At 40.8% G+C, this 27,679-nt stretch overlaps 1 protein-coding gene and 1 long non-coding RNA gene across 4 annotated transcripts in view; one reads left to right on the forward strand and one right to left on the reverse strand.

The window, feature by feature from the left end:
- Window positions 1-17,472, reverse strand: part of LOC117878578 — a 32,286-nt gene extending 14,814 nt beyond the window's left edge. Inside the window, exons 1-4 of one of the 2 annotated variants that reach the window (XR_004646012.1) lie at window positions 17,232-17,472; window positions 4,444-4,503; window positions 3,031-3,140; window positions 416-1,246 (exon numbers count right to left, since the gene is read on the reverse strand). This is a non-coding gene — a long non-coding RNA (uncharacterized LOC117878578). Of the gene's footprint in view, window positions 1-415; window positions 1,247-3,030; window positions 3,141-4,443; window positions 4,504-17,231 lie in introns of those variants that run through there. The other variant, XR_004646013.1, reaches the window with a different exon arrangement.
- The window catches only part of UNC5C (unc-5 netrin receptor C), a 354,187-nt gene that overhangs the window by 300,005 nt on the left and 26,503 nt on the right, over window positions 1-27,679 (forward strand). Inside the window, exons 8-12 of one of the 2 annotated variants that reach the window (XM_034772897.1) lie at window positions 5,811-5,867; window positions 7,609-7,800; window positions 9,085-9,429; window positions 11,879-11,966; window positions 26,081-26,249. In XM_034772897.1, coding sequence (XP_034628788.1) covers window positions 5,811-5,867; window positions 7,609-7,800; window positions 9,085-9,429; window positions 11,879-11,966; window positions 26,081-26,249 — 851 coding nt within the window. The remainder of the gene's footprint in view (window positions 1-5,810; window positions 5,868-7,608; window positions 7,801-9,084; window positions 9,430-11,878; window positions 11,967-26,080; window positions 26,250-27,679) is intronic. The other variant, XM_034772898.1, reaches the window with a different exon arrangement.

A 27,679-nucleotide genomic window follows, 5' to 3' on the forward strand; every position in this document is an offset into this window, starting at 1 on the left:
AAAAGGAGATTTTAATGAAAGCTGAAAGCAACCTTTATGCTGGGCAATAGCCTACTCTACCATATGCATTCCTAGAAGAAACCACATAATACATGCTTTACTGAGTAGTATTCAAAGACTGGAATCAATTTTCATATGTGGGTGCCTTAAGAGAATATCAAATCCTGCCTTTAGACACCAACATTTGAAATTATGTACCTACATCCCCATTTTGTGTTACTTAAGTGCTGATTTGAGTGACCATATTTGGACTTTGGTTGTTGTGTTTAAGTACCTTGGTTTGAAAACGTGTCCATCACAGCTTCATGATTCAGAATGTATTGACCTATCAGTAATGACATATTAGTATTCCATTTACAATTCTGCATTCCTGTGTCAAAGCAGAGAAAGAAATAGCAGTGATTAAATGGTCGTGTTTCTCTTCTCCACCCTTGATGAGATTAAAGGGCAGTAACTTTGGAGTCCAGAAAAGGAAATACTGTTACATCAACATATAAATCCACCTGTTGAGTTCACTGCCACATGAGGGCATTGGAGACAGATAGTGTGGCTGGATTTTTGAAAGAACTGCATAATTTTATGACCATTGGTTACATCTGAAGCCTTGTGTGCAAGGTAAAGTACAGAGCATCTGCAGTTTAAAGATGGCTAATGATAGATTCAGATAGAGTGCATTAAAGTGAACAGGTAGATCTTGGATACTTTATTTATTCAAGTTTGTGCTATACAAATTAAAAGTGCCCATCATAAGCTCTGGGTGACCATGAGAACTCTTAAAATACATCTAAAAAAAATGGACCCTAGTAATTACCTGCAGACAGAATTATCCTGGTAGCAGCATAAATATAACAAATATTTAATAAGACCCATTAACAAAATCACCAAGGAGCGCTCCCTCAACCACTCCCCAGCTTCACCCAACTCCCTGCGGGGAAGGGAGAAAAGATGGGCCTTGCAATATTCCATGGAGGTTACACATTCTATTATGGATCAGAGTGAAGAAAGTTCCAAAGGCCCTCCCAGCAGCCTTATTTGTTTTATACCATGGGGAGAGAGGCTGTCTCCTAGATAGGTAATGTCTCAAGTAGTTTTAGAGTTGCATAGATAAAAATCTACAGCTCAGAATCAATCCTGAACCAATAGGCAACTAGTGTAGTTCATACAACATATGTTAGGGCAGGGACTCTCTTTTTGTTTGTACAGTGACTGGCACAATGGGGTCCTGGCCCATGGCTCCCAGGTGGTACTGCAATGCAAATAAATAATAATAATAATTATTATTATTATTAATATTTAACAATAGAGAATAAGTTAATGTGCTTGCAAAGAGAAATCTACTTAGCAAGTGGGCTGCTGAATTTTGCATCAGCTGTAGTTTCCAGATGGACTTAAACCATAGCTCCATGTAGATCGCAGTAGTCTAATCTTGAGGGACAAAGGATGTAACATGATGTAGTAGTATATAAGTCCACATCCCAGTAATGATTAGTGTAGACCAAAAATTAGGAGATGCTAGGTTGGCTACTATGGACATCTCTGGAAATTTTGAAAAAGGACTCCAGGGAGTCAGTGTCATAACTTTTTGCATAATTACCTTTCAGAGTGATGAATTTTTCCATTCCCCAAATATCCCATCTCTTAAAAAAAAAAAAAAAGCCAAAGTATCTTTTGCATGAAGTGGGCTTTTCTTCTCCTCTGCAGATAAATTATTTTAGGGGACTTTTTGCCACATGAAGAGAAATCATCTCACTGTTTATTAATTCTGCTACCTTCCCACAAAGACAGGCTGTTGCCAGGGTACCATAAGTCCAGAAATTTTGTCCACTTAATTACATCTTGGTGTCACTTACTTATTGCCTTTGGCATGAATCTGCTTCCTGGAGGTCAGAGCAGGAGAAAGGGAGTCAGGATTCTTGGTTTCTATTTCTGACTTTTGGGGGATAGCTACACTTACAAATTGCACTAATTTAATTAAATCAGTTTCTAAATCTATTTAGTTAAATCTGTGCAACCCTGTAAATCGGTTTAAGAATGACTGATATTGAAATTTAATTAATCTCAATGGATATAAGGCAGTCAAACATCTTTTCTACCCACAAAAGTTAACTAGACCAGTACAACCCCCTAGTGGATTATATCAGTATAAAGGATTATATTAGTATTGCTATTCCTGTAGGGGAAAGGGAATCAGTTATTAAGGTATAAGGCACCTTTATAACTTTCAGTTAAAAAAAAAAAAAAAAAGAAAAAGAAAAAAGATCACCCCTCACCACTTCCACTGAATCAGATATACTGATACAAAAACTGTGTGTAGAACAGGCTGTAAACTCAAGGGAGTTGCACCAATTTAATTAAATCAATTTAGAAATGAATTTAGTTGCATTATTGCAATTTCAATATGTAGACATGGCCTCTGACTGACTCACTGTATGTGACTTTGGGCTAGTCAATTAACCTCTCTGTGTTACTATTTTCTGTATGTAAAATGGGGATAATAAATACCTCACTTTGAAAAGCATCTGAGATCTTCAGATGGAAGGGCCTATATAAGTGTAAAGTACAGTTATTCATATTTTTATTGTTCCAGCAGTAACACACACAAGAAATAAACAAAGCACCAAAAGAACTTTTGGAAATGTTATATTTCAAAACAAGCCAAGTGATGAGGCTTAAGTTACTTTCCTCAAAGCAAGTTACTGACTGTGAAACCAGCTGCTCAATGCATGAGTCAGCAGCACCAGCAGGAGAGTCAAAGCCTGTTAACAGCACCTTTCTTAGTTCCCCTGGTTTAAAATTAAAAACTAGAAGTCCCTTAGGTACTTGGCAAACAGCACTACTGATACAGCCGGTGGGGGAGGGAATATCATTTTGCATGGCACTCACTCTGAAGATGGGAGGGAAGCCATTTTTCATTATCACAGTTACTAATCTCAGCAGGTTTGCCTCATTATCTGAAGAGAATGTCCTAGCTCATTGTTTGAGAGTGGGATCAGATGGGCCAGCATGAAAACCAACTGTCTAAAGAGATACCTGTGTTGTCATTCCGGAGGGTGGCAATAATCTCATATTCCCCACTGTCACCGTCATCAGAGTGTGCCCTTGAGCCTTCTGCTTGTCTCTACCATTTGAATTCTCTCCCTCTGTTAAAAGTGAAAGGAAAAGTTCTTTTTTTAAATCTGTTTAAAAGTGCAGTTTTACTTTGAATTGTGACTCTGAAAAAATGGCATGGGAGGGCTCCTTGCTTATTATCTCTCCGTGATTTCCAAAACAGTTATGTTCAATTGTTCTGCAAAATTCAACCTGGGCTCTGAAAGTTAAGCCTGGAATAAAGGTCATAAACAAGAATAAAAAAAATCTGCAGGCCTAAATTATGCTCTCAATGGCACTTGTGCAAGCCAGTGTGGGTTTGCACAGATGCAGCTGACTGGAATTTAGTAACCAGTTCAGTTACTGATGCACAGGAGGGAATAGAATCCAGCTGCTTTGTCTTAGATGTATTGGCTTTGAAAGGCTAGCAGGCCTAGCGAGCAGGAAAGCTTTATTTTTTCCATTTAAGTAAATAGATAGGACTTTCAATACTCACACACAGCAGATCTTCTGAATAAGATGATGCCAATATTTTATAGCTGCATTTTCATGAAAGTTCTACTGTTTTAAATTCATCAGTGGCAGAGTGTATGTAGAGTTAGAAGTTGCAAATAAATATTTTTAACAAATAGAAATCTGTGGTGTAGTCACAGCAGAATAAATTTGACCCAGCATATTTAAAATCATCTCTGTGTTTACTTACACACCAAGATCTGAATTCAGGTTGTTGTGTTTCTCCAACACAGATGATGCTATCAGTAACATCTAGAATAGTGCAGGTTTTGCAGCTCTTTGATCTCTTTTGAGTGGCAGTTACTATATCTCATCTATATCTCATAGCAAGGGTAACACAGGACTCTGAACTCAAAACTTGCCAGGTTAAAATAAAACAAAAAACAACTTTTCAGTTCCCCTTTAATGCTGCATCATTTTTTTGGCTTTTAGGGAATTTTCCTATTATAGCGCCATCTATTGGCTGGTTTCCAAAAGGCAACTTTGACTGCCGCAGGAAGAACATCTAGGACTGAATTCTTCTCTCACTGAGTTTAATAAATCCAGAGCAATTCCACTGATGTCACACCAGTGTCACTGAGAGCAAATTTAGTCCTGGATCACCTCCCCACAATAGACCAAGATGTCTTCAGGTTTCCACCAAATCCCTGAAGTTTGCATATTGTATGGTGACACTGGTGCAGCTGCAAACACTAGCATGAACTTTCCCAACCATGGACTGACTAACTGTGCTCTCACTGCCCCAGACTTTCAGCAGTTGCTTGCCTGACTTCTCTCCTTAAGAAGAGCTCTTTGTAAGCTCAAAAGCTTGTCTCTCTCACCAACAGAAGTTGGGTCACCCACCTCGTCTCTCTTCTCTCCTTGCATCCTTTTCATGTCCTAAACTCCAGTGTTATGAGTTCACTAGTACGACAGAGAAACAATTAAAAATGCAAACAGGCAAACCTGCCTCAAGGAATCATACAAATGAGTGAGGAATATAATATTTATAAAAGTAAGCGCAAGCCTGGAATCATTGCTGGGAAATAAGGCATAATGCTGTCCCATGGTGCTGCAGCAAAGCGCCTCTATCATAAAGAATACCTCTGCCTGCCTCTAGTATTTCAATTAACAGCATGGTTATGTGACAGGTAGTTAGCTTTCATAAACACTTGGTATTTTTATAGTACGGCTTTAAAAGTGCCACAGCCTGAGCACAGGAAAGGGAGTCAGGCCCTCCGAAGTTCTCATTTCAGATCTGACAATGGGGCATGTCATTTACCTCTCCAGACATGATTGACTTCTATGGGATCGATCTTGGACCCTCTGACTCATTTTCTGCATTGGTAAAAAGGGAATAAAATAAATGCCTACTTCATAGGGTTATTGCGCCAACCAGCTAGAGCAACTGGAAGAGAAAAAGTGCTACTATATTATTGTAGGAGATGGAAAAGAAATAAAAGAAAGAAAGAGATTACTGTTACTGTTGATCTGTTTTGGAATAAAACTGAATTACGTTATGATTTTATCAATATTACACTATGCCTTCAAAGATTTAAAATAAATAACTTTATGACCCCAGGTCCTCTATTGATTTTATAATGATTTCAAATCGAACACATTCAGTTTCCAGTTCAATTTGCTTGCACCCTGTGGAATTCCTATTGGATTCCTATTAGAGACAGGATAAAATAATTCCAAGGAAATCCAAAAAGAGGGTTTTCTTTATGGGCTTTGCTCAGCAAATGGGTATTTAACCTCTGACCAATGACGACAAGTCTCCTTTAGCTCTATTAGACCAACAGCAAGCCACTATAATTAAATAAAAAAACTGTTTAGAGCCCTACTGAAAATGTCCTGGGAATTAAACCATATGGCAGGGGTAGGGAAAAAAGACTTTCCATATGCTAATGATGCTTGATGTCTGAAATAAATTAGATCCATTAGAGTTTATGCTCAATAAAAGAAAGACTTTAAGCACTCCAAAGTTAGTGACTCGAGACCGATTTTGGCTCTGAAATTCAATCTGCCTACTTATTAATTCTTAGTGAGGCTCTGAAGCAGACAGGAGATGCAAAATCATAATTCTGTGCTGAATCGGAATTGTAAAGTACCATAGGTTTCTTTTCCTTCTTTTTTTTAATTAAACCATTTTTCATGCTTTCCTTTTTTTGTTTCCCCTCATTAATTTGATTTTGTTCCCATTTTTGTTTAATTTCTTTCTTTTTAAGGTTTCATTTATCCTATTTCAACTGAACAGAGAACCCAGAATGAATATGGATTTTCTTGTAAGTTTAATGTTTGATTTTATGTTTCTGATTACTGATGTGATGCTGTTACTTGATTCAAGATTTACTTTTAGCCCAGCTACATGTGCATCGGGAAAGAGGGGCCTAATGGACAGCGTGACTTGCATCCTGCTTGCTTAATGGGAGGCAAGGAGTGGCAGTGTTACAATTGTCAATAGACTCAAGTGAGAGAGAGAAAGTGGGTGAGTTCATATCTTTTATTGGACCAACTTCTGTGGGTGGAAGAGACAAGCTTTTCAGCTACACAGAGCTCTTCTTTGGACTTCAAGTCTGTTTAGCTTGAAAGCTTGTCTCTTCCACCAACAGACAATGGTCCAATAGAAGATATTATCTCACCCACCTTGTCTCTCTCATGTCCTGAGACTGACACGGCTACAACAACACTGCAGTCAGCTCATGTGGCATGATAACTGTCCTCATTAATAGGTGGATAAAGGAAAGGGGATAAGCTGGTGCTTGAAAGCCAGAAATCAAAGGGAGAAGCCTATTCATATCTGAGGAGGGGTAGGAAACTGTCAAATATGAAATTATTATAAACGTTAAAAAGAGAGAGACAATATGGAGGAGATATAGCATCTTCAGGCTGGAACTCAGAATTCTGCTTCCTGAGAACCTGTTGATGGACTCTCTCTTGCATTTTGAACAATGGAGATTTTAAGAAAACATAATAGCTAAGACCAGATAGAGTTTGATCAGTCCCTTTCAACATCTGCCATATCTCTGCAAGGCAGACTGGCTTACACCTTGGGAAAGCAGAGAACAAAAAAATTGTTTCACATGCTCTAAATTAAACCAAAATAGTACGTGAGAAAGATTTGATCTGTTTGCAGTTTCTTCGCTTGGTATGCTTCTTCTAATAGTGGAATATTTCGCTACACACATAACGCATAATTTTTGATCATGTATTCAGGCCTTTTGGAAACATATCTGGTAGAAAGTGGTGCTAGGTATTACCCTGGGATTAGTGCAGAAGTTATGGTACAAACAGGTAGCGAAAATCTCATGGGCAGGCCTTGTTCCCAAAGGAGAGCTACAGTGAACTTGGCTTCCTTTTGTAAATTACGGTATTCCTTGTTGAATTTTGCTTTCAGTAGATGGTGCTTGCTTCAGCATTTGTCCAAGCATTTGTCTCATTCCACTAATGAGATCTCAGCATTTGTTTTGCTCTATTTTTGCAGGTTTTTTGTCTCAAATGGGGTGTAGGGGGAGGTAGGACGTGCTCTGGAAAGAAACTAATGACTTGGAATATTACACTTAGAAAAATATTCTAACTCAGTACACACACATTATCAGGACATGCCAGGCGTGTCCACAAAAAGTGGCCTTTTATTTTTAAAGTAAGACGTGAAGTAAAAAACCTTTTTGTTATCCAATGTACCTCTAAATTAACATTGAATTTTTCGTCAGGAATTGATATGGTGTTATACCCTGTTTAGCTAAATTTGCTTTATAAGTCTAGTTATAAATGGTTTGTTATGCTGCCTAGTTACTAGACAGATAGATATATAAAGCATGAGAAAATAGCTAAGAAAAATCTGGGATCATTTTTCCTCTGAAAGGGAACAGCCCTGTTATACAGCTTTGGAGATGGATTTTCAGTTAACCTATAAAAAAAAGGTAACAAATGTCAAAAGGAAACGACGGTAATACGGATGTATACTCTTGGAAATTCCTGTGACCAGATACCGCTGAACAATGTTTAATTCTTTTGTCCCTCCAGCTGCTCCTGACTCAGATGACGTAGCTCTCTACGTTGGCATTGTGATAGCTGTAATCGTGTGCCTAGCTATTTCAGTGATTGTGGCACTGTTCGTGTATCGGAAGAACCACCGTGACTTTGAGTCAGATATTATAGACTCTTCGGCACTGAATGGCGGATTCCAACCCGTTAACATCAAGGCTGCAAGACAAGGTTAGTTGTCATTTCATTTCACGTAGATCAATTCAGGCAGATGCTGTAAGGAAATGGTCTTCAGGGTTGTGTGAATTATATTCACTGAATGCTAGTTGCCCCTTCATAGAAAAAAAGAAAGGTTATGCTCATTTGTTTGTTATAGTCAAGTGCTAAAACCTTATGCTGGGATTTTTCAGACCTACTCTAGAGCATGAAACAGAGGAGGATAAACTTCAGGAGAAAAGGAGTGAGAGGGACACACACAGAGACATGTAGAAATAAGGGTTTGTGTATAAGTCAGTAGCAAATACACCATTGGCTACAACAGAAACAGGACTCATTCTACCATGTCTTAGAATAATACTCTAATAAAGTAATTCCATCACATTATATTTCTCATTTTACTGTCTGATAATCATATTTACTGTGACCTCTCTGTCTGCATGGAGAGATGTGTGGGAGGTATTTACTACTGAGAGATGAGACATTGCTCTGGCGCAAGATTCAGTGGGTGGAAAACATAACAAATTTCTGTCACCAGTTAATAATAGCATAATTATTTGCAGACATCATCAGACAGAAAATGAACACACAAAGCCAAGACTGGCTCTTGGAAGCTATACATTTGGGCTGAACCTTCTGGCTTTTGATGTCATTCTTTGAGTATTAAAGTTACATCAAGAAAAAAGTAAAACTGGCTAGAGAGTTGTAAAAATGGAACATTAGCAGGAGCTGCACTTTCTTTGCCAAGGATTTGTTTAAAGCTAAGCTGCAGAAGGCACTGTACAACATACCGTTGGTGACAATCCTGCGCTGGCTGTGGGTGATGAGGAAGATGACACCATAGGTCTTTTCTATCTCTTCTTTCTATCATTCCGTCTTTGGACTGGTTGAATAAATAGGCTAATGATTCTCATACTTAGCATTTATGGAAGGAAAACTAATTAATAAAACTGGTTTTGTCATAGAGAGTCTCTTGTACTGAGGCCTGGCATGTCATATTTGAAGTCAGAGTACAGACTGGAAAAGAATACAGGTTAAAAATCCTTGGAGTAGGGTTGCACTTCAGTTTTGTGCAGCAATTAGATTCCATAGCGATGGGGCCTATGTAAACCCCTGGAGATGTGTGGATGGATACAAAAGGAGAAGAATATCAGTCCATTAGGGCTTTGCTCATCATTCCCTTCAATATGAAGACACAAATAGAATGGCACCACTAAATCTTCATCCAGAAGGAAGTCTTCAGTGAAGGGGATACAGCCGTGGGTAATACTTTGTTGTTTTTTCTCATTTCCAACACAGATCTCCTGGCAGTGCCACCAGACCTCACATCTGCTGCAGCCATGTACAGAGGTCCTGTCTACGCCTTGCATGATGTCTCTGATAAAATCCCAATGACCAACTCTCCAATCCTTGATCCACTGCCCAACCTGAAGATCAAGGTCTATAGTACCTCGGGTGCAGTCACCCCACAGGACGACCTGTCCGACTTCTCCTCCAAGTTATCCCCACAGATAACTCAGTCTCTGCTGGAAAACGAGACCCTGAACATGAAAAACCAGAGTCTTGCTCGACAAACAGACCCATCATGCACTGCTTTTGGCACCTTCAACTCCCTTGGAGGTCACCTGATCATTCCCAATTCAGGTAAGTATTGCACTTATCAGCTTCAGAGGTACCTAATGAGATTTCAAAAGTGGTGGTTGTTTGGTGGTTTTAAGCCATGCCATCTCTCTGTTCTTTTAGGCAGAAAAAACAAGGTCATTCCTTGGAATCTGCCTTTTCTATGTTTAGCCCAAACAGCAGTTTTTTTTTCCATTCAGGTTTACTCAGCTATTTCACATATCCTTTCCCAAAAGTCCTGGCCTTCTTTAACAACAAATCAGAAGACTGTGACCACTTCCTTCAGAAATATTAGATCTCAGAACTTCCCTGTGTGAAGTGGGATTCAGCATCCTTGACCTTTTCCTTTCATACAAATCCCCAAAATAAACCAAACAACCCAACTTCAAGCCAGAAAGCCTCACTTTTGTTATCATGCATAAAAAGGACAAATTAATTAGAAAACAAATCAGTTGTTCCAGTTCCAGTTTGCTGCAGACTGTGCAGTGCTGAAGCAAGACAGCAGAATACTAATTTTCTGCAGGTGATTGAATAGTTTGCCTACATAGCAAACATAGAGATTACATAGCAAAGGAAACCAGGACATTATGTGGGTCTTTTTCATATGTCTTTATTAGAAGCTTTTCAGGAACTGCACAAGTTAGTAAAGAAAAAAAAAACTAAGTTCTGTTTACAGCGTGGAAAATGGCTACGCTGTTATTTAGCTGGATAGTAGGACCCCAGTTAACCAAAATTTTCAGTTAATCCAACTTCAGTGTGATGGCCTATTAAGAGAAGTGGCCTGGGGTGGATATTCAAATCTGCTAGAATACCAAATCTTCACCACATTCAGGGCTAGCTTCTTAAATGCTCAACACCAGCAACCAGGGCCAGATTTAAAAAACAAACAAACAAAAAACGCAACTCTGTTCCTAATGAAATGGTTAGATTTTCAAAACCCCTTCGCCTCTGGTGATCCCTATTCTTCTTACTGGATGCTGAATGCTTTTGAAAAATTAATCTGTTTCATTTATGGGCCTAAATGGGTGCTGAGCTGCTCTGGTGAAAAAAAAATCTGTCCTGACTGTGGTTTGCTGAGTTCTGTTCAAAATCTAGTCTATCGTGCTGTAGACCTGAAGTTCAGGCTCTTCTTGTTAGAGGTCCAGTTTGTTCTCAGGTTACTTTCCACTATGCTTTCCACATGTAGTGCAAAGTCTGTTAGACATACATAATTTAATTCACATATTAACTTCAGTTTGTAGGTGAAAAAGTACATATCTATTGCTAGGAGCACTTTAAAATAATTAAAACAAACAGAAACAAATCTATCCATCAGCTATAACCCAATACAGTGGGCTGTCTATACAGCTTCCAGTAATATTTACCCACCAATTAACAGTCAAAAGTCCCTATAATCCCTCCCTGTACATCTGAGGAAATACATGGGTGAGGCAGCATGCCCAGAAGCTTAATGTATCTGGGCTGTGACAAACCCACAGGGAAACAAGTTCCAAAGTCAAAAGGCATTCATGAAAAACAGCCTGCCAGCTGTACCCTCCCTTTTATAACAGGGGGGAGGGACTCCAGCTCAAACACATCTACTGGTCACAAGAGTGGATGTATTGTATATAGAGAGAGGTGGTCTCATGTAACCAGGCCCCAAACTATTCATATATCGATGAGGACTGTCCAGTGCATTATTTTGTAAGGCCAGTTCTTCTTCTTCTTCTTCTCTCTCTCTCATACACACACACACATATATCCTTGTGAATATTCTGTTCATAGGTTTGCTTCAGCTGTCTAGTTATAATTTTATGCAGGAGAAACTGAAATCCCTACCATAGATTTCTGATCGCTGCAGTTCAGCAATGGCAGCTGGTCCAGAATTGCCCGGCTGCGTGGACTACTGAGTACTTGTGCCTCATAGCACATCACTAATTGCCACTAACTTGTGTTCAGTGCAGGGCAGACTTGACTGGGTATTGGAATTCTGGACCACTCTTTATGAATGGACATATAAGGGATGTCAAGTATCCCCATTTTGTCCTAACTATTGTGTAATTAGAAGTTAAGTACATCTAAACACGGATGCTGACCACATGACCAGCTCCTCCCAAAAATAAATGGTTCTTGTTGTTTCCTGGGCCAGTATTCTGCTGTTTTGGGATTTTGTTGTTGTTTTTTATTAAAAAAGAAATGCCTGGGAAGAGATGTTCCATTACAGTTGTTTTTAAATTTTAGACAGAGTTGTTGGTTTTCCCCACATTTTACAAGGTAAGCAACAGAGTAACCATCTGTTTGTTCCTTAAATAAAACAAAAGGGGAAGGAAAATATCCAGTTCTCCACTCCAGTAATTCAAAACAGACAATGGGAGGCACCAGGGAGACCCAGCATGTAGGACTTCATCTTCAAAATCTCCTGTCATTCTTCGTCAGAGACCTGGTTGTCTTTCTTTCTCCGTTTCCTTTTATTTGTGTCTCTTCTGTTTTGCAGGCGTAAGTTTGCTGATCCCTGCAGGGGCTGTTCCCCAGGGAAGAGTATATGAAATGTATTTGACAGTTCACAGGAAGGAGAACATGAGGTAAAAGACTCTACTTGGAGTGCATTTGCTTGAGCACTAATTATGGAGAACGGGATGGGAGAAAATGTACTAACTAAAATCTCTGATCAGCAGATATTTATGCAAAGCCAATTGTGTTGAGGATGCTTATTGGTTTTAAAGCAGACAGGTGAGAGCTGAGGATAACCTGGCCACAGAGCGAGCTCTGATATTTGCTTTTTATAGGTTCTGCAAAAAGCTTTCAAGCTTAGGGGAAGCTGAATCCAAGTTAGAAGTGAGAATAATGCAGTAGCAAGAATTAAGTGCAGCAGGAAGTGTGTCTGGTAACCTGTTGCAAAGGGCCTTCGCTCAGTTGAATAGAAGAGGGGAAAGGGCTGCATGCTCCATGCTACCCTGGGGAACACAAATCCTTGTGGAGGAAGAAGTGGTTGGGAAAGGATAAGAGGATACACTGGGCTGTCCATAGGGATGCTGTAGCCTGTGCATTGCCTCCTGTGCTCACCAGAGAGCACAAGGAGGGACTGAAGCACAGTTTTGAGGCATGGCTGCTTCCCTTGGGTCACTGCAGCTCCATGCTACCCCCTGTTCAGAGCCGAGGCTACATGTCGCAATTAGCACAGGCTTACCAACCTTGTGTGCCTGTGCTACTCTCCGGGTTCAAGCTACTTTGTCAGCATATCACCTCTCTAGAATTCCCTGCCACTTTCCCAGCCAAATGGGAGGCACTTTCCAGCTGAGCCTCATAGACCCCTCACCAGTCCCATCCCATGCCTTCCTCTTCAGAAGACCTACTCTAAAGAGGGCCATCACTGGAAGAAATTCCTTCCCTCCGTGGCTCCCAGCTCGTTTGCAGTCTTGACACAAGCTTCTGAAAAGCAGATGTGAAGCTGAGAAAGACATGCTAAGTGTTAAGCCAGGATTATGACGCAGCCCTCTGATGGCCTGTTCAAATGATTAATTGTTATCATCACCATCAAATTTCTAGCAAGCTGTCATTTTATGAAAGTACTTGCTAGTTAACTCACTAAAATATGATTCAGAATGTGGACAGAGTCTGAGGTAAGGTAAAATTTTCAGAAGCACCTTAGTGATTAAAGGAGACTAAGCACCATTTTCAAAAGGGACTTAAGCACTTTGGAACCTAAGGGAGAGACTTTCAAAGGCCCAGATGATATTTAGGCACATATACTTAGGTGCCTAAGTGTCGTTTGCGACTTTGAAGATCTCTCCTTAAGTCTCGGTGAAAGACAATGAGACTTAGGTTTACAAGTGCCCAAGTCACGTAGGGATAGATTTACAAAAGTGTTTAGGTGTCAAAAGATGCATGTAGATGCCTAGTGGGATTTTCAAAAGCACCTAAGCAAGTGCAGTGTACCTTCATAGTCATTTTTTTCAATCCGACTGGGCTCCTCTCTGCATCTTTTACAAATAGCTTTGTAAATGAGGCTCCTAGGCATTTTTGAAAGTTTTACCCATAATACCTAGTGGTTCTAACAGAGGGCTGAGAGTGAGAGCTTCCAGTCTGATATTCTCCTCTCTTTGTGTAACCTTCTCTGTGACCCTAGGACAAGTTACTTAGGGCTAGATTATTACCTGTGGCACAACTTCAGAGCCTGGGGTGAGACATAGGCTACACCACCCCAGGAAGAGTGATTCAACACTGTCATTCTGAGACACACTGCTGAATCACAATACCTTACCTCCTCCCTTCTTGCTCCCATGGAATAACAATTTTCAGCTGCCCTATACCATTAGCAAAATATTATCTAACCCTGCGCTGGCTCAGCTACTCCAGCCAATGAGTAGGGAATGGAGCCAAGGCTCTACCTGTTCCCCACGCCTCTCTGCCCACCTGCTCAAGGGAGGAAATGTAGTCCTGCTTACTCCTAGACACCCAGACATATGGGCTAGGTAACTGGCATCCTGATATACAAAAATGCTTCTTACTCCTTACTTCCCTGCATGGGCATGTGGTCCATGTCACAGTCTGGCCCTTAATGTTGGCAGAAAGGAGGCCTAAAAGGGCAAGGTATTACTAGCAGCAATTTGAGCAAGCCGCTGAAGAGAAAGGAGAAATCCTATTCTTTAGGTGTGGAATAACATGCACAAAGACTAAATGACAAATGTAAAACTAAATAATCATTACACGGTGTTATGCCTCTTTCTTCTCCTTATAGCTAAATCCATTTTTTGGCTCAGCCCTTTGATAGTGTTTGTTATGCCCTTAGCCACAGCTGTTTATACACCGTACAATAGTGAGCCCTGTTCTCTGGCTTGGTAGTCTTTTGAACCACTCTAAACATAATCTGTTTAAAGAAAAATTAAATAAAAGAGACCTTCATGCTTACATTATTCATGCCCTCTGTTTTGAAAATGGCTAATTACAAAAATGGCCTTATCTATATTCACAGCCCATATTGATTTTTTTCATGTTACTTTGGGCTATATTTTTTTAAAAGACTAGCAACCTGTACTGAAAAAGTGTCCATCTCTTGCAGAGGGAAACTATAGCTAATCCAAGGAGACTTTCCTGTGCCTTTATTTGAATGGTGCGGCTGAGATAGTGTCCTACATTACATTTTTCTGCCCTTCTCCACTCTGTTTTACTTCCTTCTGGAAGGCGGGGGTGTGCGCAAATGAGTCACCCAGAAATTACTCCTACTAGTTCTTCTTCAGATATGGAAAGAATCAATGCCTCTTCTCCCATTCAGTGATGGGCACCCAACGTGGCAGGCCAATCCTTGTTTTTACTTCCCTTTAAGGGCCATCAAATCCACTCTACATGGTTCTTGATAGCAGTTGCACGGCAGGTGGTACTGTGCATAAAACCAGTATGGAGAGGGCATGTTTAAAGTAGTGCTACCTGAGAAGAAGAATGAATGTGGATGTGGGTGTATGAAGGCATGAATGGAAGGAGGAGGTCTTGCAGTTGCAGGAAAGATTTTGTGAGAGAGGAGAACACTGAGCTCAGATATGCCATGGAGGAAGCAGAGCACATCATACATATATGGAGGTGCCAGTTGACTCTAGGGGGACTTGTCATAGGCTCATTTCACTGGGTGATCAGATATGGTAAAGAGTATGCAGAGCATAATGAGATGGTTCAATCCCAGTCCGCTACATTACTTTCTCCAGAGGGGAAGATGGCCGGCCAGCCATTCGCAGCCTCTTCCCAGATTCATGTATTGCAGAAAAGCCTGCTGAGGCCCAATACCTCCTATGCCGTATGTCACATCAGGCTGGTGCCAACTGAGATTCCTAATAAGGGGATCGCTAAGTGATAGTGGATAATTCAGATCTATATTTGACTTCGACTTTTTCCAGCACCTCTTTAAAACTCCAGGCTCTCCACACTTTCTAAAATCAACAGTGTGTACAATATTTAACATGAGCTGCTTAGGCCTAGATTTGTAAAGGTATTTATGCACTCAGTGTTGAAACACCTAATTGATTTAGGAGCTTAAATCTCATTTCAAAAGGGATTTAGGCACGCAGAAGCCAAAATCCTATTGACAGATTCTAGGATTTAAACTCTTAAGTACCTAAATCACTTTTGAAAATGAGATTTAGACCCTAAATCAGTTAGGCCTTGCAATGCTGAACACAGCAACCCCTAAATACTTTTAAAAATCTGGGCCTTATTGCATTCTCTGTAACCATTCCTAGAGCACTTAGAACAGCCCCAGACCCCGTCAATGACTTCCCCAGACCCCTCTTATTATATTACATATTAAGAACATAAGAATGGCCATACCGGGTCAGACCAAAGGTCCATCTAGACCAGTATCCTGTCTACCGACAGTGGCCAATGCCAGGTGCACCAGAGGGAGCGGACCTAACAGGCAATGGTCAAGTGATCTCTCTCCTGCCATCCATCTCCATCCTCTGACAAACAGAGGCTAGGGACACCATTCCTTACCCATCCTGGCTAATAGCCATTAATGGACTTAACCACCATGAATTTATCCAGTTCTCTTTTAAACGCTGTTATAGTCCTAGCCTTCACAACCTCCTCAGGTAAGGAGTTCCACAAGTTGACTGTGCGCTGCGTGAAGAAGAACTTTCTTGTATTTGTTTTAAACCTACTGCCTATTAATTTCATTTGGTGACCCCTAGTTCTTGTATTATGGGAATAAGTAAATAACTTTTCCTTATCCACTTTCTCCACATCACTCATGATTTTATATACCTCAATCATATCCCTCCTTAGTCTCCTCTTTTCCAAGCTGAAGCGTCCTAGCCTCTTTAATCTCTCCTCATATGGGACCCGTTCCAAACCCCTAATCATGTTAGTTGCCCTTTTCTGAACCTTTTCTAGTGCCAGTATATCTTTTTTGAGATGAGGAGACCACATCTGTACGCAGTATTTGAGATGTGGGCGTTCCATCGATTTATATAAGGGCAATAATATATTCTCATATATTATAACACCATAGTCACCCAGGATCCAACCCATCAACCTGTCCCCTCCTCAAACACCCAGGAACAGCAAGGTGGTGAATTTAATGAGCAGCACATGGGTGCAGCAAGTTAGCTTGCAGTGCTAAAGAAACCCAGAAAAGAATAATACATAAAGGACTAGCTTCAGACATTCACTTTTTAAGGAGAAGTTTGTGGCCTTGGGTTTGGTAAATATACCCTTGGAAATCCTGAGGAGTTTAACTTCGTGTGTACCCTGCATAGATATTTTCAGCAAACAGATCAAAATAACTTATGGGAAATGTATTGTGCCTAGACTGAAAAATCCTTTAGAGCATTTCCAGCTGATGACATTTGAAAGTCCAAATATGAAACTATAATATGGGATTTATAATGGAAACTTTGAGCCAAAACCTGCTCTCAGATATATGAGTGTAACTGGGAACAGAATTTGGTCCTCTTAGACTTACTCTAAGTAACATAGCTAGAGCAGCACAGAGTTTCAGCCTCCTATATTACATGCTTGGGGATATATCTGCAGCCCCCTGAGATTTAGTTCACACTTGTTTCAGAAAAATATGAAGCAATTCTAATAGCTCAAGCTAAATCAGGAAGTCTGTTATTCCTCAAAGACCTGCTAATCCCATCCCTCTCTTTCCTCCCATGCTTTTCTAAACTCTTCCCCTCTAGATCTATTTTGCAGGAGTCCTCTAGAAACTAGAATTTGACAGAGTTCCCTCCACAACCTAATAACGCTGTTCTTTCCGTTGACTGAAAGGACTGGGTGTCAGAGCACTGTGAGGCTTTTCTTTCATTTCCTCCCCATTAAAGTGTGTGAGAGCAGGAAGATCTCTGTGAAAACTTTACCTTTCCTGCAGTGAAGTGCAGCTTTAATAGTTCATAATAATTGCTGGTGGTCCTTCAAGGCAGTCACAGGGTAGTTGTTTTCTGTAAATGTGTTAGGGTGGGGACAGGCAAGAGTGGTTTTCTCTATTTACAGCTTTCTAGACGGATGTTTTTCTATTACTCTGCAGTACGCTTATATGCTTTATTCCTATTGCTTTGAGCAGGGTGGGATCCCATTGGGCAATTTCAGAGCTGAGTGAAGCTTTCGTGTTGACCTTAAACCCAATTGAACTAAGCCAGAGTTGAATGTTCACTATGTTTGTGAACTGGCTGTGGTGGGGAGGAGGATGTTTGCATAGTGGGGAAATGCGCAGCAAAGTCCACAGGAATGTTCTCCAAACAGGCGTCCCCCCTCCTGGCCAACAGCCACCTTCTCTCATTTCATCAGACTCTCTACACACCATTGCTGTCTTCAGGAGTGTGCTCAGTGTCCTCTTTCCTTCTTTGCTGCCTCTTGGGGCTAGGGGGCCTCCTCCCTTGGCCTATGAAAGTGCCACATCTACATCCCTACCTTCAGAGGAATCTCAACCAGTGTCCTTCCTATCTAATGTGTCTCTTTTGTTGGGGAGAGTCAGAAAATATCCTAATTGAATTCCATGGAGCAGCAAGACAGGGAAACACTCTTGTACTGCACTGGCTGTGCATTAAGAGGCAGGAGTTTGTAGTTTCTCCTAGCAAGGTTGCCAGTCAACTCACAGGTCTTACCTAGCAATCATGTGCTAAAAGAAGATCATCAATTGCCTGAGAGTTCTAGGGAATCCATGCGAGTTCCATTGCTATTGCCCAGGGAGCTATCTGCTCTGGCAGCTTAGTGCAATGTTGCTGGAGTGGGAAGTGGAGGGTTTTCCTATCCTGTTCTCCTGAGTATGGGAAGGAATGATTCTGTCTGGCCCCACCACCCGAGGACCCTTCGGATGAAATGCAGTGACAGTGCCATGATGGAACATGGGGAACATTACTCCATGTGAACGTTTCCAGAAGGGTTCGCTGGGCTTGGAAGGCAGGAGGAGGAGGAAGAAGAAACAATCTTGTTCCTCCCTCCTCTTGGAGGCAAAAGTAGCTAAGGAGTTTCTTGGATATGTGTGTTTTATAGCCTGGAAAGTTGTGGGGGGGGAAATGTTCCTTTGTGGGCAGAGCTGGCACTAGGCATAAGCAGGCTAAGCAATTGCTTAGGGCTCCGAGCAGCTCAAGGGGCCCCCCATGCACTTTTTTAGTATGTGTTGGAGGGGGGGAAATATTCCTGATTGGGGCCCCCAATAGGTTAGCATTGGGGTTGTTTGTCAAACTCAAACTTTCAAACAAACCTTAAGGGTTTGCAAAAAGAACAGGAGTACTTGTGGCACCTTAGAGACTAACAAATTTATTAGAGCATAAGCTTTCGTGGACTACAGCCCACTTCTTCGTATGCATCCGAAGAAGTGAGCTGTAGTCCACGAAAGCTTATGCTCTAATAAATTTGTTAGTCTCTAAGGTGCCACAAGTACTCCTGTTCTTTTTGCGGATACAGACTAACATGGCTGCTACTCTGAAACTTAAGGGTTTGGTTCACCGCTAATCCATCATGCACCAAACTGCAGGCTTCTGTTGAGTATATTATTGCATAATTAGCCATTAAGGGGGCTTTATGTCTTCTTCTGAAACATCTGGAACCAGTCATTGCTAGAAAACAGGCTTTTTTTCTTGATGGACCATTGGTTTGATCGTGTATGGCAGTTCATGTGTTCTTATGTGAACCAAACCCTGTAGAATTTGCACATTTTAGGAAGAATTTTATTAAACATGGCACAGTGAAGGCTATCAGGATTTTGTTCCTGCACTAGGCACTCTAGTTTAATATGTACAGCAGGAGACACTGCAGAGATGCAAATGAGGCTGCATTTCACAATGCCAGGGAAAGTGCCCTGTGCTCTTCAGCACAGCTGCACGAAAGTCCCAATTTTGCTTTCTGGGTACAGAATAATAACAGATATTTATACAGCACCTTTCATTCCAAAGCACATCATAGCTGTGTACAATCAGCACCAATAAAATGCAGCTCCTGCAGCTGTTGGGGAGAGGAAGTACTGGCCAGTGGCTCTGCAAGGAAGACACATATGAAAAGTACCACTGGAAATCTAACAACCATAAAAGCAGACAGGACCTGAATTCTGAAGGTCACACCCAAAAGACCCACTTAAACTGAAAATTGTGTGGATTTAAATGTATCTACCTCAGAAGAACAAAGAGGGGCTGCGTTAGCTCTGCCAGGATTTGAACCCATGACTCTGGATAGTAGAGGTATTTCAAACCTTGTGTTGAGACAATTAAGCCATCCTCCAGAAACCCATAATGGTGGAATTACTGATTAATTTGCTCCAAGGTGTAAGTTTGCCATTTTCACCAGTAAAATCTTACTTGAGTGGCCAAAAAAAAAAAAAAAACCTGCTAAAACCCTCTGCCCCATTCCCCCCATCCCATTCTCCCCAACTATCCTAGACAAAATTAATCTCCTAGACTCAACAGCTTGCCCATTTATTTCAATGAAAAATTCAAAACAAAAACCAAAATGCTCCAACAGCCATCATAGGGGAGAGAAACTTCATTTCTTCTTTCCTCCATAGATAGAACCAGGCAGAAGAACCCTGGGATCAATCCAGGACACTAGGTTTTAACTTGAAAGGGAGAGAGACAGCAAAAACATGGACCAGCAGTAAAGAGAAAATAAAATGTCCCTCTCCCCAAACTTTCCATTAACCTGACTAGAAGGGTGACCATCTGTTGCTATGAGTTATTTATTCCTCTCTCCCCACTCCATCCTCTGCTTCCTATTTTGTTGTGGGGTTTTTTGAGAACAGCTATGATTGCCGGTAAAATCCACCGTTAAGCACTGCTGAGAGTAATGCGTGCCTGTTGAAAAGGGGAGATTTTTCTACGAGTGCTCCCATCTGCAGCCTGAATGGAGACAACAATGGCCAGAAGGTCGTAACTACCTTAATGGAGGTGATGTGGTTTATTACAGTGGGACCTACTTGAATGAATAACTCCATTAAAGGCATAACGCTGGTTGTGAAAAGTCTGTGTATTGTGAATAAATGGGGAATTTTAATAGCAGATTGTTCTTAACTAGCAAATGTAGGAGGGAAAAGTGCCTGGAAATGTTTTAAGAGCTTTCAGTTGTTGTATATTTTTCACTAGCTGCAGTAAACAGTGACCTGAATTCTGCTCTCATTTACACCAATGTAAACCAGGAGTGGCTCCTCTGACTTCAGTGGAGTTACTTCAGATTTACACTGGTGTAGCTAAGGCCCCAGTCCTGCCAAGCACATAAACCGATGACTAACCCCATTGATTTCAGTAGGACTCCTCTCATGCTTAATGTTAAACATATGCTTATGGGCTTTGTTGAATCAAGGCCTGCAAGAAAGATCTGACCCCATTATTTGTAAAGATGTTGGTACATTTTCTCCCTTCAAGAAAATAATCCCCCTTTCCTCCATCAAACCTAAATCCAGCACTTGAAAGGGGTCTTCTGTGACCCATCGTTGCTTCAGAGGAAAAATGAATAATCCATATAATGGACAATTACAGAATAACCTGCCCATAGGGGAATTTTTTTTCCTAATCCCCATCAATTAGTGGTGGAAACAGGAGGGTTTATATTCCTATTATTTTTATCCTATCTAATGCAACTGTGTCTATTCTCATTAACCATATTAATGTCTATTCCTTTGTTTGGATGGAATTTAGAGACAATTAGAAATTAGAGATGAACAAAATCTGTTGGGCCATTTTCATCCACCCCTGTGGCAATTGCAGGATATTTTCTCTATGTTGTGTACTCCATTGGGTTGTCCAGACTAATTTTAAATTACTCATTTTTCAAAGTTTCAGCTAGATGGTTTGGGAAACTCTTGTACAGTCCAGTAGATTTCAGTGTCCCCTTTAACCTGCATTTAACCCAGATGCAGTCTCACTAGAGCTGTGTGGAGAAGGGATTATCACTTCCTTGAACTTGTTACATGCCTCTTCCTATGTAGCCCAAAATCATATTTGCTTTTTTTTTTTGCCACCTTATTACACTGCAAGCTGACATCTAGTTTGATGCATGCTATCGCCCTACATCTTTTTCACTTTTACTGCTTTCCTTGCTGTGACATAACTGTGTTTTGGATTGTTCCCCCGAACTATTAGCTTGCATTTTTCTAGAATTAATAGTTTTTGTATCCTGCCTGTATTTTTCTCTAAGTCCCTTTGCATTATTTCCTTGTTTTCACTGGTGCTCACAACAATTATTATTATTATTATCTGCAAATTTAATGAATGTGCTATTATTTATACCTTCTTCTAAATCATGAGTAAAAATGTTGGGTGAAATCCTTACCTTACTGAAGTCAGTGAGGGTTTTGTCGTTGATGTCAATGGGAACAGGATTTCTCTCATTAAATGACACTGATGTGTATTGTACTCCAATAGACAGCTTCCCTACACCTCCTTACGTTGCTGTTTTCAAAGGCTTAAAGTGGGTTATGTTATCTGTAGTCACAAAATTAGCTCAAACATTAGAAAACACTGAGTTGGGTCAGTTTCTAGCAAATGGTGGATGATGTGGCAGGGGCAGGAGTCAGGGCCTGCAGCATAGCCAGTCTCCAGGCAACCTAATGAGTACAGATGGCCTGTAGTAGGCTGCCAGATTGGCTGCCCCACCTGATTGGTAGGAAGAGTCAGCAGACCAGTTCTGAAGCCCAGCAGCAGTTCGGTGGCTGCTCAAAGCATTTGCCCATGGCTGCAATAGCTCCTGCCCTGCTTGGCCATAGCCTTGCCTGACTCTGGTAACCCGATCCTGACCCTCAGCTCTGATTCCTGACTTCAGCTCTGAACCTTGGCTCTGGCCTCTGGCTTCTGACCCTGCCTGGGCTCTGATTCCTGACTAATGACTCCTGCTCTAACCACTGGACATGACCGCCCACATCCTAGGCACTGACCGGTAGAGTATGAGTGTGCATTTGACTGACAAATAGAGAACGTAGCATCAGTTGTCCCCACAGCTGTATGTTTTCTATTCTTTTCTGGACATGAGGCGATTCATGATGGTGCCATGTTGTATATGCCCAGGAGAAGGGCACTAGCACTGAGAAAATGTTTTGTCTTAAAATTGACTTAAAACTGGAGATAAATCTCATAGGTTTGGTTTTGTCTTCTGGTTTTTCAGTTGCTATTTACCACTTGGAGAACACCATGTCAGACCCTGCTGTCTCATCATTATCAGGTCATTACCAGCTTGCATCTATGCAGGCTGATGCAGATAGCCTGACCTCCATGACTGGCATATTAGTCCATTTGACCTTTCCTCTCTAATGTTACATTACATCTGCTTCTCATCCCACTCAGAGATTATTTAACCATTCTGGGCCAGGTTCCCCAACACATTTCATCTTGTGTAATCATTTATTCCAGTGAAAAGTGGCTGTAAAATGGTTCTCTTAGGACCCGATAGTATTTTATGCTTAATTTGCACTCGGTTTGCGCAAGCGTAAATAGCTGCATATGTTGCAAAGCAGACCAGAATCAGGCCCTCTCTCTGTCTGAGCCCTAACATTTGTTATATTGTAATGAAAATCTGTCATTGGCCAATGACTGACTTTAAGTGCTATCATTACTTTTTTATTATTATTATTCAATACAACAGTGCTTACATCCAAGCAAAACGATTAACTATTCAGGCAAAGAAATTTAAGATACTGTAGAAGAAGCTTTACTAAAGGCAAGATACATTATACCTACTGCATTAATTTTGTCCACTAATTTTATAGTTCAATCCAAAAATCTATCATGTTTGTGTGACGTGACTTGTTCTTTATAAGTCAATGCTTTTGCCCCTGTCCTCATGGTTCAGTTGTCCTTAAGATGGAGTTAAGTTAACCAGATGTTTAAGTCTGTGGGTTTGCCACAGCTGTGACTGTCAATACAAAAACTGTGATTTTAAAGATTTTCTAATAACAAGTCATGGTGTTTTTAACCTACTGAGAAGTCTCCTCCAGGAGTTTTTACAAATCTGAATCCACTAATATCCAAAGTATTGTAGTGAAGTATGTGAGAGAAACATAAGTCTTAATGGTTTAATGTATTAGTTCTTTACTGCAAAATTATTTAAATGTTATTTATTGAAAAATAAGGAATATTTTGTTGAAAATGTGACCTTGTGATTTTTTGTGTGTGTTTTGTAAGGGACTTATTCAGCTCCCAATGAAATCAATGAACAGACTCCTATAAAATTCACCAGGAGTTTTTTTCCCCATAAGTGGTTGGTTGTTCCGGAGTTTCTTTGGTTTTTGTTTTGCCATGTCAAAACAACCAGGCTAACAGATGATAGTTGACAGAATTGTTGTATTTTACTCTTTTTGAAAGATAGGAACTACATTTGTTAGTTTTCAGTCCATGACTTTTCAAAAATAATTACCATTAGTTTAGTAAATTAATTAGCTAATTCTCATAGGACACACAGATATATAAAATCTGGATTTGCTGTTTTATATAGATTTCAGCTTTTCCATGTCAGCCTTCATTTGTCTGCTTTTTACCAATAACTATACTGACAAGGGGTAGAATTTTCTAAAGCACCTAAGTCCCATTTTCAAAAGTGACTTTCAAAACTTGGCTTTAATGGTGCCTGAATCACCTAGGTGCCTGAGTCACTTTTGAAAATGGGACTTGGGCTCTTAAATCACATAGACTCTTCTGAAAATTTTACCCAAGGTTTACATTATTTTTCGTTTTTTTTTTTGGTTGAGACAAAGGTACCGATTCTGCAGACACTTACACACATGCATACTTTTGCTAATATGAGTAGTCCCAAAGAAATCAATGGCAATGCTTACATGAATACAGGTCCATACATGATTAAGTGTTTTCAGAATTGGACCTAGAGGACTCAACGGTGAGCCACCCAGGGTCCTGTGAACTCATTGCATACTAGGTTAAATTCAAGTAGCTTAGCTGCACTAAGCCCTTTTGGCCTCACACTCACATTCATTCCCTCCCTGTTTATAAGAACTACATCCAGGATGGCTTATCCTCTGGTTGGATTTTCTGATTTCTGGATCATGAGTTTGTCCTCTATAGAATTTAGGGATGTCTTTGACGATCCATGTTTCGCTATCTTTGTCAGCCACCAGATGTTTGGTTGGCTAAAGTCACTCATGAGTACAGTATCCTGTGGTTTTAAACTCCCAGTAGTTATTCTGGGATTAATTCTTTTTTACATTCCTCTCATCCACTCCCACTGGTCCATTGCTAAAGCCCACTACAAATTCTCCTTTGTTTTTAATTTACTCTACCCTGTTGTGGAAAAATCACCCACACATGGATTTTAGTTCACAGACTCAAACCTGAGGCCTTTATTGCAATACATACCAACGCGTTGGTGGTAACAATCCGAAGATTACCCCACCTAGGTCAGCGCGCTGGCTGCCTTTATTCCGTCAAACCGCAAGCACAGTACAAATTATACGTCATTTGCGAGAAATTAAAGTTGAGGTCAGCCCCCCTATTCCCGGCACCTTCCTTATTATTTTACGAGAATTGGGTACATATTAGGTAAGGGGTCACTTGGTGTTTTCCGTTATGGGTGTTACTTGGCACCCATTTAGGGGTATTTCTCGTTAGAGTACATATCATCTTTCCGGGGTTTTACGGTTATGGGCATAGGGCATTAACAAAGGACTCCCAAAGAAGATTGGCTGATTTTGCAGATAGCTAGAACTACAGGAGGAGCTGGCCTTTGCAAAGCAATTTCTTCATATTAAGCAGTTATTATATTTCATAAACAAGCAGTTATTATGTTGCTAAAGCGGTTATTATGTGCAGAGGTCTCTTGCATTGTTTACTCCCCCTCCCTCGTCTGGCCAGAACCCTTGACCGAATTTGGCAGAGAACTGTGTAGTTTAGTCTTGTTCAGGCCCTGGCCTGTACTGTTTTTTGTAAGGGCAGTCAGCATAACAGACCTCTGTTAGAGGGTCCGATTTTGGGCCTTTAGAATTATTTTGGCTATTAAAAGCCCCCCCCCCAGTTCTTTTTCCCCACAACCCTCATCGCAAATATTTCACTACCACCCTCCTTGTTGTCACATTGTATATTGCTAGTCTTGTAAGTATGCGTGACATATTGCACCTATCCCTTCACCTTTTCTTCCTTTTTTTCTTTCTCTCATACACACCATATCTATCCACCATGGGCACATTTTAAAAGTTCATTCTGGTTGTAGATATATTACTGGTTCTAGCAAAATTCTCCCTTTTAATTTAAGGGCATATTACTGGATCTGGTAATCATACTAGAATATTGGTGGATCTAAAACCAGAATGCATTTTTTTAAGTGTGCCCGTAGTATATGGACACTCCCGTTACAAGAATCCTCTCATGATGTCTCAGATGTGGTCACTACTTCATACTCTTCCTGTGTTCTGTGATTCTTCTTGTCTAGGAAGTGAAAAATTCTCACTCATGGTGCTTTCAAGAGCCCACATTCACCTTTTTTCTATGTTAAAGACTGGTGGCTGCATTTCACTGGTGAGTGAAATGATGCCTATGTATATGGTCGGCACATCTTTGGGGATCCTTAGGAATGAAGGGCGCTCTGTAAAAATGAGGTGTTATTTGCTCTTTATTCTCCCCACCCCAACAAACAGGTGCTTTTTACAAAACTGTTTGTGAAAGTGGAAATCTGTAAGGGTGTGTTTCCAATCCTTTTGCGACAAGGACCTTTTGTTTACTTTGGCTGCATCTGGAGCCCTTTAAATTCAGCTAACAAACACGTCTTTCCGTAATCTTGTCAGGCCACCAGTGGAAGACAGTCAAACCCTTTTGACCCCCGTGGTGAGCTGTGGGCCTCCAGGAGCATTGCTGACACGGCCTGTCATTCTAACTATGCACCATTGCGCAGAGCCAAACACAGAGGACTGGAAGATCCAGCTGAAGAACCAAGCAGCCCAGGGACAGTGGGAGGTGAGTTCACAGTGAAATCACAGACTTCCAGCATATGCCCTGACTGAACACAGCACTCAAAAAAAAAAAAAAAACCAAACATATACGTATAACTTTGATGCCTAAAGTTTGGGATTTTCGTGGGTGAAACATTTTGCTGGCAATCGACTCAGCAGTGCCCTCAGGTACCTATGTGGTTATACAAGCACTGGAAATAGTTACCTGGTGCACTGGGGAGCACAGGCCTCTCAGCTCTGAATAACTCAGTTCAAAATATAATTCAGATCAAAAGTGAAATGGACGTGGGGATCTGACCCAGTCTTTATTGCACTTTTGTTTGTGACATAAAATGAATATCGTGGCACAATTCAGCATGACTAGCCAGGTCTGCTCAAAAGAGGCCTGGGGGTACATCAACAGCCTTGTTCGGGGGAAACTTGCACAGTGCTTTCTGCCTGGCTCTGCTTTGTTAACGACCAGGTGGATTTACCCTTTGAGAACGTAACCTTCACCAGGCTGGTCTCATGCACAAGAGAAATATTTAACCCTAGGGCTGCCAGCTTGCCACAGCACTTAAGGACAGTGAGTTTCATCTTGAATCTTCATGGAAGGTTGCTTGTATTTTTCTTTAGCTCTTCTCTTCCCCCATCTCTGTAGTTCGCGCTGTACTGAGGAGCGCTCCTGGTCAATGCGTGCTATTTCAAACGAGTGCACACAAACAAGAGGATTGGAATTAAAGCTGTCTTTTTGGATTTATCTCATCTTCCTTTTCCCTGGCTACCAAACAAGAGACATTGAACATGCCCTGCAATACAGAAGGAGCTTGTAACACTTCAGTGCTTTGTCTGAGACAGAGAAAGAAATATCTGTGCAATATGAACCAGAGATAAACAGCAAATAGTTTTACAGCTGATATATAAGGACTGGTTTTCTATAAATATAGACTTTCACTAATACTAAAACTGTGTGCCAAAACTCATAATAGTAAATGGCAGTGCCATTTTCAGATTACAGTTCAAATGACAGGAAAACTATTGATTACCCATTGGAGGAATCCAACTCACTCTTTAATGGAAATACACTTTTCCTTAGAAGTCTCTTTTAAAACATTGTAAACTTAGCTTGCACTACACAAAAGGTTTAGAGTTTGGACTCGGTGTAGATAAAAATCTAAAGGTTGAATCTTTGGCCAAACCAAGAAGACCACTTAAGCAGTTTCATAAAGACATATGTTCTCAAGAGAGGTTTAATACCTCCTGCTTCTGGTTGGCTAGATACAGAAGCACAATGGCTTCTTTGTGGGATTCCGACACGTCAGGTTTCAGTCTTAGCTGGCCACAATGGTGAAGTGATGGGGGGAGAAGGTAGGGAGAAAGAAAGGACAAATGAAAAATATTGGGAAAAAGTCAGTTCTGGATCAATTCTAGAAGACGGAATGTATTTTCCAAACT

The sequence above is a fragment of the Trachemys scripta genome, chromosome 5 (genome assembly GCF_013100865.1).
Source record: "Trachemys scripta elegans isolate TJP31775 chromosome 5, CAS_Tse_1.0, whole genome shotgun sequence".
Lineage (NCBI taxonomy): Eukaryota > Metazoa > Chordata > Testudines > Emydidae > Trachemys > Trachemys scripta.